Source organism: Peromyscus californicus, unplaced genomic scaffold (genome assembly GCF_007827085.1).
Source record: "Peromyscus californicus insignis strain IS unplaced genomic scaffold, ASM782708v3 Scaffold_2__1_contigs__length_46816999, whole genome shotgun sequence".
In the NCBI taxonomy this organism is placed as follows: Eukaryota; Metazoa; Chordata; class Mammalia; order Rodentia; family Cricetidae; genus Peromyscus; species Peromyscus californicus.
Genome location: NW_026294540.1, coordinates 25,479,720 through 25,492,800, shown reverse-complemented (window position 1 = coordinate 25,492,800; position 13,081 = coordinate 25,479,720). Strand labels below are relative to the sequence as shown.

The 13,081-nt window shown below is 53.0% G+C and overlaps 1 protein-coding gene across 1 annotated transcript in view; it reads right to left on the bottom strand.

Annotated features, from left to right (window-relative positions):
• Positions 1-243: 243 nt before the first annotated feature.
• The window catches only part of Mlxipl (MLX interacting protein like), a 31,496-nt gene continuing 18,658 nt past the window's right edge, over positions 244-13,081 (bottom strand). Inside the window, 10 exon segments of the mRNA XM_052753967.1 lie at positions 244-928; positions 1,372-1,501; positions 2,231-2,354; positions 3,592-3,719; positions 3,840-3,959; positions 4,067-4,182; positions 4,334-4,490; positions 4,570-4,637; positions 4,888-5,434; positions 8,741-8,925. Of these exon segments, the coding sequence (XP_052609927.1) occupies positions 810-928; positions 1,372-1,501; positions 2,231-2,354; positions 3,592-3,719; positions 3,840-3,959; positions 4,067-4,182; positions 4,334-4,490; positions 4,570-4,637; positions 4,888-5,434; positions 8,741-8,925 (1,694 nt within the window). The 3' untranslated portion in view covers positions 244-809.

Below are 13,081 nucleotides of genomic sequence, written 5' to 3'. Positions count from 1 at the left end.
ATGTCCAGTCCTAAAATATATCTTGAAACAGTTTTAAAAGAACGTGGAGAGCAATGAGGAAGGCACCCAAATAAGCTTCTTGCCTCCATGCACAGGCACAGGCGAGTGCATCTGCACACACGCTAATTTAAAAACACTCAAAGGTTGTTTTATGACCCACAGGGTCCCCTCTACAGCCACCTCTCACTGCCTACCCGTTCTCTGTGTTCCATACCGAGACACGCTGCCATCACACCAACACCCTTGCAGTTTTTGCTTTTATTGTTCAAGAATGTGTTTATAAAATCCACATACGCACACACACATCTACATACGTGCAAGATGCCTGCCCTGCTCTGGTCGCCCCTTGCCCTGATCTCTCCTGGCACCAGACCTCAGTGGTCACCCAGGAAGCCACTCTGCAGCGCCCGTCCTGCGTCACCAGTGCAGGGGCAAAGAGAGCAGATCTCCTGTTCTGCCTCCCTGCTGAGGAACCAAGGGCGATGCCCTCTGCCCACAGCAGGGAGTCATGAGGATGTAGCTTGACCTCATCTCTCCTCGGAGCTCCCTGAGTGGCTTAGGGCCCCAGCATCACAGTTGCTAATGCCTTTGGGGTCCTCTGTTATTAAATGGAGGTCCAAAGATGGAGTATGAGTCCCCGGGGATCAGGCATTGGTATAGTGCAGGGGTGGGAACCAGGTTCTTCTCCATTCCCAGGAGATGGCTAAGTGTAAAACCAGGAGCCTACTAGATTCTCAGGGAAAGGGCTGGCCAGGATCAAGAGGGGAGTGCCCATGAGTTGTCCCTGGAGCTTGAAGCCTTCACTGGGATTAGAATGGTCTGCCCAGGGTGCCCTCTGTGACTGCCCGGGTGGCTTGCTCAGGTACACGGCTCGGGTCGGTCAGGATGCTGGTAGATGTACTGAGCTGGCGAAGGGAATTCAGAACAGCTGGAAAAATAGGGTGAGATGCCTTTAAAACTACGGATGAAGTCAAGAACACAGGGGAAATACTAGTTAGCTAAACAGGTGGCCCTTCCCAGGACCTCTTTCTTTAGGTGTTTTAGAGACTAAAGGACCATCCAGGGTGAGATATGGTCTCAAACCCTAGGCTGTATTCAAGACAGACTGGACTTGGGGACCTAAGCAGGCTGGATTTGAACTCTCTGCTCTGAAGCTCCATGTGTGTGTATGTGTTACTGGAGATTGAACTCAGGGTCTTGTGCATGATGATGTGTAAGTGCTCTTCTGCTGAACCACGCCCCCAGGCCCTCATTGGAGAATTTTGGGCAGGTGCTCTACCACTGAGCCATGCCCCTAGCCCCTCACTGGGGGATTCCAGGCAGGTGCTCTGCAAGGCCTCACACATTAGTGGGCAGGAAGGTGGCTCTTACTTGGTCGGAGAGCAGGCAGGGAACAGTACTGGTCCAGCCAAGCCAACGAGGTCTGGCGGAGGCTGTGCAAGCTTGCGGTGGACACCATGCCATTGAAGGATTCAAACAAAGGCCGGATGAGGATGCTGAACTGGGCTTAGAGTCAAGGAACACACCAGTGGTCCAGACAGCACCCCACCACCTCACACAGAACTATGACACCTGACCTAAGCCAGTGCCAAGAAAAGCCTGTCACTGTCAACCGTGACCCCTATGGAGAGCCACCTTGTCCCCTCCCTCCCTGCTAAGGGCTGTCCACTCATCTCTGTATCTCTCAGCCCCTCCCCTTAGTCGCTCGGGAGCTCTCATTCTGTATTAGTCCATCCCACATCTCTAGGCTCAGTCAAGAACTCCAATACTGGCCTGACGGCACAGGCCTATAATCCCAGCCATTCAGGAGGCTGAGGGGAAGGATCACAAGTTCAAGGCTCCCCTGGCCAACTTAGTGAGAATTTGTCTCAAAATAAAAAGTTAAAAGAGGGCTGGGATGGAGCTCCTGTTCAATCTCCAGTGTGGGAAGACACACACAGAGAAACAGGGAAGAGTGGATGCCCTGCCTTCTCCAGGCCTCATATGACTCGGACTTCAGATACTTCCAGACTGCCTTCAGGAACATCTCCCAACTGCCTTCTCCCACTCTCCCTCCCTCTCAGCAAGGAGTCCCAGTTGACATTCAATCTTGAATCCCAGGGCCTGACATTAGAGGGCAGAACCAAAGCCCATTCCCTGGGGTCCTCCAGCTCAGCCCGTGGTCTAACCACAACCTGGTCTGACTGCAGCATCACTACCCTCAGGTGATCATCAGCCCAAGGAAGGATACGACCCAGAACTTCCAGTTGTGCAGTGTACGGGTCCGGACATAGTCATCAAACATGTCCCGCATCTGGTCAAAGCGCTGATGCGTGATGGGCACCCCAGTGGCTGGTAGCTGCTGCTGGCACAAGCTATGGAGGCAAAGAATCAGGGAATGTGAGGACATGTCTCCCATACTCCAGCTCTTGCGTACTTTTTTTAAAAATTTATTTATTTTTAATTTGATGTGCATTGGTGTTTTGCCTGCATGTATATATGTGTGAGGGTGTCAGATCTTAGAGTTACAGACAGTTGTGAGCTGCCATGTGGGTGCTGGGAATTGAACCAGGGTCCACGGAAAGAACAGCCAGTGCTCTTAACTGCCGAGCCATCTCTCCAGCCCACCCACCCACCCCCCTTTTTTTTAAGGGTTTCTCTATGTAGTCTGACTGTCCTGGAACTTTGTAGACCACGTTGGCCTCGAACTCACAGAGATCCGCCTGCCTATGCCTCCTGAGTGCTGGAAGAGGAGGCATGCACCACTACAGCCTTGTTTTGTTTTTTAAGGTGCTGGAGCTGGAACCCAGTTCTTGCATATGCTATGCAAACACCCTACCACAAACCACATCTCCTGTCCTTCACTGGGGGATTCTAGGCAGATGCTCCACCACTGAGCCACACCCCCAGCCCTCACTGAGGCATTCTAGGCAAGTGCTCTACCACTGAGCCACACTTGGCAGGTGCTCTACCACTGAACCACACCCCAGCCCCTCACTGGGGGATTCTAGGCAGGTGCTCTACCACTGAACCACACCCCAGCCCCTCACTGGGGGATTCTAGGCAGGTACTCTACCACTGAGTCACACCCCAGCCCCTCACTGGGGGATTCTAAGCAGGGGCTCTACCACTGAGCCACACCCCAGCCCCTCACTGGGGGATCCCAGGCAGGTGCTCTACCACTGAGCCACACCCCAGCCCCTCACTGGGGGATTCTAGGCAGGGGCTCTACCACTGAGCCACACCCCAGCCCCTCACTGGGGGATTCTAGGCAGGTGCTCTACCACTGAGCCACACCCCAGTCCCTCACTGGGGGATTCCAGGCAGGGGCTCTACCACTGAGCCACAACCCAGTCCCTCACTGGGGGATTCTAGGCAGGTACTCTACCACTGAGCCACACCCCAGCCCCTCACTGGGGGATCCTAGGCAGGGGCTCTACCACTGAGCCACACCTCAGCCCTGGGGGATTCTAGGCAGGTGCTCTACCACTGAGCCACACCCCAGCCCCTCACTGGGGGATTCTAGGCAGGGGCTCTAACCACTGAGCCACACCCCAGCCCCTCACTGGGGGATCCCAGGCAGGGGCTCTGCTGAGCCACACCCCTGCTTACTTGATGGCAGCATTGAGCTCCTCTATCTCATCCCGCAGCTGCTGCGCCTCCTCCTGCATGGCCGCCCGCTCCTGCTGCAGCATCAGGATGTACTCGGCCGTCTTCTGCAGCGTGGTCGCTTTGCTCACCTGTGAGCGCCACCAGTGTGGGCCTCTGTGCTGGCAGGCCCTGGGATCTGGTGTTGGGTGTTGGTCCAAGGAGGGGCTCCATGACTCTAAGGGAGTGCGCACCTCTGGCTGGGGGCTCACCTTGAGGCTGGGCTGGGCACTGAGTGTGCTCACAAGTCCATGAAGGGTGTCGAATCCTAGCTTGATATTGAAACGCCTCTTCTGTTCCGCAGAGATGTGTGTGATGCGTCGGTTCTCCATCTCGGAAAGCAGAAAGCGAGATGAATCTAGGGGAAGCCGGGGGTGGGGGTGGGGGTGGGGTAAGATTGGTAGCAAGTGTATCTTGGGGATCAGGAGAGGACACATACCTTGTTGTTGTCTACACGACCCCGGCTTAGGATAGGTTGAGGGGAAGACAGGTGGACACTCAGTGCCCCCGTGGGTGGTATGGAGTTGTGATCCCCTGATAATCGCCGCTCACTGCCTGTGGCAGGGACAGACCCACAGACAGACCGACACACGAGGGAGAAGGTCCCCTTGCCCTGTCCCTGTCATCCTGACCCCAGTCACACCCCCCTTCATCGTTCCCCTCCCTCCTTCCTCTAAGACCCACAATCCCTCTAGCCCCTATTTACCGCTGGGCGCTGGGGGTGAGAGCCGCTCTGCTTTGGGGACAATCAGGGACCTGGGAGGGGCCAGTGTGGCTGGGCACGGAGGTGGCTGAGGTGGTGTAGGGGCCGGGATTGGGGGAAAGAAGGCGCGGACACGGGGGAGCTCGGAGACTGTATCCTGCTGGGATGGAGAAGGGCAGAGAGTTGGGGCAAAGGCCCTAGATTGACCCTTACATCCCAGGGCCCATCCATCATCTTACCGGGGACTCTGAAGGCCGGAGGAGGGTGCTGGGCACAGTTGGAGGGTCCAGTGCTTGCTCAGGCTTGGCTGGGTACAGGCAGGACTATGAGGACCACTAGACTGGCCCAATCAAGTCCATCACCAATTAAGACCCCTTCTTGTTGCCCAGCAGCCCACACACCCCTATCAGATAGAGCTCATGTCCCTCACGTCATCCCGCCCTGTCTCTGTCCCCCAAGCCCACCCTAAAACCCTAGCCTTCCACCCTAGTGCCCTGCCCACTCCTTTCAGGGCTGGTCCCTCCCATCACCTTGTCCACCTGCCTCCCCCATCTCACCTGCCCTGAGAAGCTGGGTAAGGCAGGGGTTGTTGTCTCTGGCAGTGGCAATGGGGCTGGCAGTGGTAGGGGCCAAGGTAGGGGGACTGGCTTTCCGTCCACCAGGGGATGGGATGGAGGGCTTGCATCTGGGCTGCATATCCTGGGGCATGACGAAGTGAGGCCTGAAGACAGGTTCCGGGTACCCATGGGGCAGATGGTCTACAGGGAAAGGGGCAGGGCCAGGGCCAGGGCCAGGCTGTGGGGTGGGAACGAAGGTGGTGGGGGCAGGAAGTGGAGGCCCTCCTGGAGCAGGAGGGACTGCGGTGAAGGGGAACCTGGCAGAGAAGAGGGGCTCTTCTGGCAACAGAGTGGGAGGTGGAGCCATTGTAGGGAAGGGAGGTGGGGTGCAGGGCTCTAAGCCCTGTGCCTTGGCAGGGGTGGGGTATGGAAGGAGGGGAGTCGGTACAGGAGCAGGTGAGATCTTGGTCTTTGGGTCTTCGGGAAGAAGGAAGTCAGAGCTCAAAAAGGCACTGGGGTCCAAGGGTCCATGGCAGCTGTTCCGAGCCTAGGTGAGGGGTAGGGAGAGACAGGATGATATTCAAAGAGCAGGGGAGGAACCTGCTTGCACCCACCAGAAAGCCTCTGTCCTGGCTATGTATTGGACTGGATACTGAGGACAGAGGAGAACTGATCCATATACATGCACACACATGCATACACACAGGCATACATGCACACACTGGAGATTATTATAATTATAACTGTAGGCTAGTGTGAATTTTATGTACAAATTAAGCATGACACATCAGTCTTACTGATAATTTGTGTTCCATTCACCCACCAAATAACTTATCCAATATAGCTACTAATCTAGTGTTCATTTATCTAGTCATCTAGCCATCCATCCATCCATCCATCCATCCATCCATCCATCCATCCACTAATTATCCTCCAGTCTATCCTTCCATTATCTATTCTTCATCCATCAAAACATTAACTCATTCACTAATCTCATTTGTTCATTCCTTATCTATCCATGTATCCCACTATCCATCCATCCATCTATCCATCCATCATCCACCCACCTATCCATCCATCCATCCATCCATCCATCCATCCATCCATCCATCCATCCATCCAAAGATCTACCTGTCCACCCCCACTAACTTGCCTATTAATCTATGTGTTATCCATCCACCCACCTGTCCATCCATCTTTTGCATCCATTTACCTATTTATTCTTTCATCTATGAACTCACCCATCTCTATTTCAACCCCAGATGTGATGATTAATTTAGATTGACAGAATTGAGGAATACCTAAGAGATTGGTAAGGTACACTGGTGTTTTGTTGAGGGCATTTCCAGAATGGATAAACTAAGGGGGTTGGGTGTGCTGGTTGAATTCCATGGTCAACTTGATTCAATTAAGAAATAGGTAGTGCATTAGTAAAACACACCTCTTTGGTGTGTCTCTGAGGATGTTTCCAGAGAGGGCTAATTGAGAGAGAAGACTCACCCTGGGTGTGGGCAGAACCATTCCATGGGGGTGGGATCCCAGACTGAATAAAAAGTGGGCCAGCATGATGGCTCAGAAACTTAAAGCACTTGCCGCCAAGCTTCATGAGTTGAGTTTGATCCCAGGAACTCACATGGGGGAAGGAAAGAACCAACTCCTGAAAGTTATTCTCTGACCTCCACATGGGCACTATGGCATGCATGCCCCTCTACATCACACCTGTACACACACACGCACACACACACACACACACACACACACACACACACATCATCATCATCATCATCAAATTAAAATGAGCATGCAAGCTGAGTACCAGCATTCTCCTCTCTGCCCCCTGACACAGTGGGACCAGCTGTCTCGATGTGATGCTATCATGCCTCCTCTACTGTATCCTCCAAATCAGGATCCAAAAGAAACCTTTTGTGCTGGGCGGTGGTGGCACATGCCTCTAATCCCAGCACTCGGGAGGCAGAGGCAGGTGGATCTCAATGAGTTCAAGGCCAACCTGGTCTACAGAGTGAGTTCCAGGATAGCCAGGACTGTTCCACAGAGAGACCCTGTCTTGAAAACCTTTCCTTAAGTTGCTTTTGGCCAGGCGTTTTGTCATAGCAAGGGACAAAGTAACTAAAATGGGGATGGGGACAGGAATGTAAGCTCATAGTCTGGGAGTCCAGATGGAATAAGTTGGGGGGTGGGGGGAGGCTGAAGCCATCTCGTGAAGGCATTCTTCCTCCCCGGCACCCACCTCTGTCATTGCTTCCTAGCCTCTCTGCTCTGTTTCACCTCCTCCCCCATGACAGACTAAAACCTCGGGCACCACGAGGAGTGTATCTCTTTCCCTGAGGTTGTCTTCCTAGGTGTAGCACGATGATGACAGACTGGCTACTGCTCCAGCCTCAGGGAAGCCTCAGGAAGCCATTCACCAACAGATCCAACCATCCGAACTCTCTTTATTCTCCCATCCATCTGTCTATTCATCTACCGTCTGTACATCCACCAAACACTAATGTAACACATCATCCGTCCATTCACAAAGCCATGCATCACCAGCCCGTGCACCCGCTAGTTCATTTATCAATCCACCCAACCATTTGTGTGGGGATCCACTCACCAGCCCAACTCCTCACCAGCCCATTTTACTTTACATTCCCTTACCCACATATACGCAGGCGCCACTGTCTACCATGATCTTTCCATTTACTGCTGCGCATGTCTCTCTCTGCTCTCATTCACTCACTCCCTGGGCAACCATTTATGGAATGATACTCTGTGTGTGGACACCACTAGGCACAGAGAATGCAGTGGCGACCAAAACAGCCCTTCCAGCAAGAAGCTGTCTGTCCAGTGGAGGAGAGAGACATCTCACAATCAACTACAAAAGCATGTGAAAAGTCCAACGATAGGGGAAAGGACGCTGTGGTAGTTAAGCTTAACTGTCAACAAGACACAACCCAGGACCACCTGGGAAGAGTCTCAGGGAGGAACGGCCAACATTGGGTTGGCCTATGGGCATGTCTGTTGGGGATGATCTTAATTAAGTCAGGTGATTGATATGGAAAGACCACTGTGGGTGGCACCATTCCCTAGGCAGGGGGTCCTGAACTGGGTCAGAGTAAAGAAACGGAGCTGAACTAAGTAAGTGAGTGAGCATGCATGCAGCCACCGTCCTCTGCTCTCCACTGTAGATGTGGTGTGACTGACGCTCCTGCCTTGACTTCCCCACACTGATGGACTGTAACCTGAGGTTGCTAGCTGAAAGAAACTCCTCTTCTCCCCCTAACTTGCTTTTTCTCGGGACAGTGACAGAAATGAAACCAGAACAGATACCTAACTGTGACAGGGAAATGACTTCTGAACTGGGCACGGGAGTTCTTGACACAAGACACCAACTCACAGCTGCCTAAACATACACACACACACTCCCATCCTGCTTCCATGCACACATTCCTGTCCATCTGGCTTGCCCTTCACCAGCCCATTCACTAAGACCCAGAATGTTGGGCAGGCACAGTGGTGTACGCCTTTTATCTCTGTACTCAAGAGGCACAGGCAGGCCCTTCAGGGCCCTGAGACCAACCCTGTCTCAAAACCAAAACCAAAACCCAAACACGAGAAAACCCTCCTCTGGACTGTGCCCTGCTCTGCGGTTCTTATGTCCTCTGTCTTCCTCCACTCTCTTTCTAGAATTCAATCCATTTAGTTCTGCTTTGTAGGGGCTTCTTCTCTGCTGGCCGTGTTCTCCCAAGATCTCTTCCTGGCTGGCCCAGAAAGAGTCTAGCTACCTCCTGGCCCCAGGCAGAGCCAGCTCTCAGATGCCCTGGGCAGGCTGTGCAGAACAGGATACGCTCACCTGTAGACGGGTAGTCCCTGAGAGAGGGGTCATCCCCGAGGAGGAGGACAAGGAAGCTGGAGATGGCATCTCTGGGCCCAGGATCCCACTGCTGAAGAGGGAGTCAGCCATGGGGCCAACGCTGGGGGGCTCCAGGAAGTTTGAAGATGTGGGCGTCTGCGGGGGACGGTAATTGGTGAAGAAATCTGTAATTGGGACACACAGAGGAGCAAACGATATTAAGGACTCAGGATAGGCCTTTGATGCAGTCCCCACGCTGGGCAGAGGTGGGACAGGAGCCAGGAGAGGTGGAAGGCTTCCACGAGAGACTGAAATGGTTTCTGTCACACTCAAGCGAAGCTGCACTACAGACGGGTAGGACGGTCCTGGGACAGATGGCGGGGTCTGGGCGTGAGAGAGCAGGGACCCCGGAAGCTGCCCACCCATGGAGCCCCACTCTTGGCTCACTTCCCCTCCCCGGGTCTGCTCCTCTCTTGAGCACTGTTGGCGTTCTAGAAAGAAGGGGTCACAGAGAGGTTCTGGGAAGGAAAAAGGTGGGGTACAAGGGAGTTGCCTCTGCGTCGGGGATGAATCAAGGGTGAGCAGGTTCACCAGGTCAGTGGGTCAGGAGTAGGTTAGGCTTGCTGAAAGATCAGTAAGTTGAGGCTGATAGAGCAAAGCCTAGGCTGACGTTTGGGGGACACAGAGTGGGCTGAATCGGGGTGTGAGTGATCGGGAGCCAGGAAGCCTGAAAAGCTCATGGGAGAGGCGGGCAAGGCAGCCAGATTGTTTAGGGGTGTGGGTTGTGTAAGTTCTGGGCTATTCTGGTTTTGGGAAGCAGGCTGCTCATGGCCTAACCACATCCCGGGCTGGGGCGACACCCGCCTACCCTCTCCCTTCCGGGCACCTTTCTCTGACCCTGACCAGCATGTGCTCTGTGCCCAAGGCCTCCTGGGCCATTCAGAGCAGACCCCACCATGGTAGCTCCTCACAGGGTTTGGTGGGCTGTGGCCCCCCCCACTTTCCCTTCAGAATCCTAAGCCAGGAAAGCTGGTCAGACCTTCTGACATAAGCCACCTCTCGAGACCAAGTGAGTTAGAGAAGGTCATAAGGTCAGGGAGTGCATATGTGTATGTCTCTACGGTGTGTGTATGTCTATATGGTATGCATATTTGTGTGTATATTTCTACGTGTTATGTGTATTTGGGTATATATGCATGTTGAGAGTGTATATGGGTGCGTAACATGTATATGTATGTGCATATGTGTATATGCATGTCTGAGAGCAAATGTATATATATATATATATATATGCGAATGTGTGCATGTATGTGTATATGTATATGCTGTGTACATGTGTATATGCATGTGTGTATACATGTAGACCTCTATATGTGTAAGCATGTGTATGGTGTATGTATATGTATGTATGTTGCCATGTGTGTACATGTGTGTACACTTATGTGTTTGTCCATGTGTCTGAGCATGCATGAGTGTGGTATTTTTATATATATCTTTGTGTGTGCATGTGTGTACATGTGTGTATACTTATGTGTTTGTCCATGTGTATGAGCATGCATAAGTGGTATTTTTATATATATGTATGTGTGTGCATGTGTGTATGTGTGTGCATAAGTGCCTACATATGTGTATGAATATGTGTTGTGCATGGCATGTGTGTATACGTGTGTGTGTGTGTTTGTCTCAGGTGATTCTGCCTGGCCAGAAAAACCAAACAGGTTCTGAGTATCAGTATGCAGTGACGTGAAGCACCTGTCTATCTCTCTGGATGTCTGTCCCTAGTGTGTGACAGACAACATGCCTGCCATGCCCACATCTCTCCCAGTATCAGAAGTAGTCTCATGCAGTCCTGTGCCCCGACTCTGTACAAAAGGATCTGGGGAGGGACTAGAAACTGGTCACCAGAGGCCCACCCCTCTCCCCCAAGGACCATGGCCCTTGTCGGTAGGCTACCTGAAGCCCAAGATTAGAGACTAGTCCTGGGGTAAGCCCATCATGCCAAAGCGGCCGCTACCCCGTTACTTTGAGTTTTTACACCTGTTCCGGGAGGCCTCCAGAGAACCTCTTCCCCCTCCCAACCTCCCATCAAGCTCCAGTCCTTCCCTGGCCTGGTCCCCACACTGACCAGCCACTCTCTGTCCCGGGGCCTGCCCTTCCCCAGCCCTCAGCCTCTGTAGAATTCTGCGCCTTCAACAGGGTTTCCAGAAGGACAGAATGGACCCCCGGGTGGCTCCAGGCTCTCCCTGAGGATGGCCAGGTTCGGAGGGTCACTGTAGCCACCTGCTCCGGGAGAGCCATGCTTGCCCCCAGTCAGCTCCCACCTGGCACTGACTGACAAGTCACTGCAAACTCCAACCCATCTGCACTTTGCCCAGAGCCTGGGTGGGCACAGCTGAGCTCCTACCTGTGGTAGGGGTCTGTGGGACAAGATGGAGCTGCTGTCCTTGGGGGCAGATCTGCTTCCAGGGCACTGCCATCAACACTTCTGCCCCTGGCAGAACCCACCCTCCCAGGGCTAAGGCAGAGGTGGGGGTGGGGGTAGGGGAGGTTCCTCATTCCCTAGTACCCGCCCCATTGGCCTCACCCTTTGAATGACAGGCCCAGGACCCTATAGGGAAGGAGCTGGGAAGGGGGCATGTCACTGAATGAAGCTTCACTCTCAGATGGTCTCTTCAAGTTTGGGTGAGACAGGTTCAGCCCTGATATCCTCCTGACCCCCAGCATGGCTTTTAAAGGCCCCTAAATGCATGCTGTGAGGAGCAGTGAGCTAGAAATACACTCAGGGCCAGGCTGTGTTGGCACCCGCCTTTAATACTAGTGCTCGGCAGGCAGAGGTAGGAGGATCTCTGAGTTCTACAGAGCAAGTTCCAGAACAAGCACCAAAACTACACAGAGAAACCCTGTCTCAAAAAATAAACAAACAAAAATGAAAGGAAGAAAGACAGTCAGGGAAGGCAGCCCTTTGGGGAAGGAAGACCCCATGGGAAAACAGGAAGCGAGTTGTATAAGGCATTGTGACTCATACCTGGAATCCAGGCACTCAGGAGACTGAGTTCGAGGCCATCCTGAGTTACATAGTGAAACTCTATCTCAAGTAAGTCGGGGGGGGGGGGGGGGGTATGTGTGGAGAGGGAGAGGGAGAGGGAGAGAACACATTGTGGGCATGGTAATACACACTTCTAGGCCTGTAATGCCAGTGTGGGAGGTAGAGACGGCAAGATCAGAGTTCAGGGTAGCCTTGGCTATACAGCAAGTCTGAGGCCAGCCTGGACTGTATAAGACCCATATCCTAGTTAACTTTAACCATCAACTTGATGATTTCCTAGAGTAACCCGAGAAGGGGATGTCATTGAGTGGGAGGCTGCTTAGATCCGGCTGCCTGTCGTCCTGATTGTTAACTGACAGAGGAGGTAGCTAAGTGTGCTGGTTCATATGAGGTCTACTGGACATAAAGTAGAGGAAGGGGTTGGGGATTTAGCTCAGTGGTAGAGCGCTTGCCTAGCAAGCGTAAGGCCCTGGGTTCGGTCCTCAGCTCCGGAAAAATATAAATAAATAAATAAATAAATAAATAAATAAATAAATAAATAAATAAAGTAGAGGAAGGAGCCCCAGCTGAGAAAATGCCTCCACAAGATCAGGCTGTTGTAGGCAAGCCTGCAGGGCATTTTATTATTTAGTGATCCACAGGGGAGGGTCCAGCCCATGGTGGGCAGAGCCACCCCTGGGCAGGTGACCCAAGTTTCTATGAGAAAACAGTTTGAGCAAGCCACGAAGAACAAGCAATAAGCCGCTCTACCCCCACGGCCTCTGCATCAGCTCCTGCCTCCAGGTTCCTGCCCTGACTTCCTTCCACGATGGACTGAGTCACTGTTGTTATGGTGTTTCAGCACAGTAACAGCACTCCCAACAAAGACACTCAGCAAGCAGTACTCCTCATTCCGCCATGGTTCCCGCTTGAGTTCCTGCCCTGACTTCCCTCAGTGAAGGGCTGTGACCTGGAAGCAGAGACAGCCCTTTCCTTCTCTAAGCTGCTTTTTGTCAGAGCACCTGTCAGAGCAACAGAAAGAAAACTAGGACATGTGTGGGGTCTGAAGGAAAATGGCCCCCATAGGCTCATAGGGAGTGGCACTATTGGAGGTGTGGCCTCGTTGGAGTGGGTGTGGCCTTGTTGGAGTAGGTGTGGTCTGGTTGAAGGAAGTGTGTCACTGGGGGCGGGCTTTGAGGTTTCAGACGTTTAAGCCAGGCCCAGTGTCACTGTCTCTTCCTGCTGCCTGGGGATCCAGATGTAGAACGCTCAGCTACCTCTCCAGGACCATGTCTGCCTGCACGCCACCATGTCCC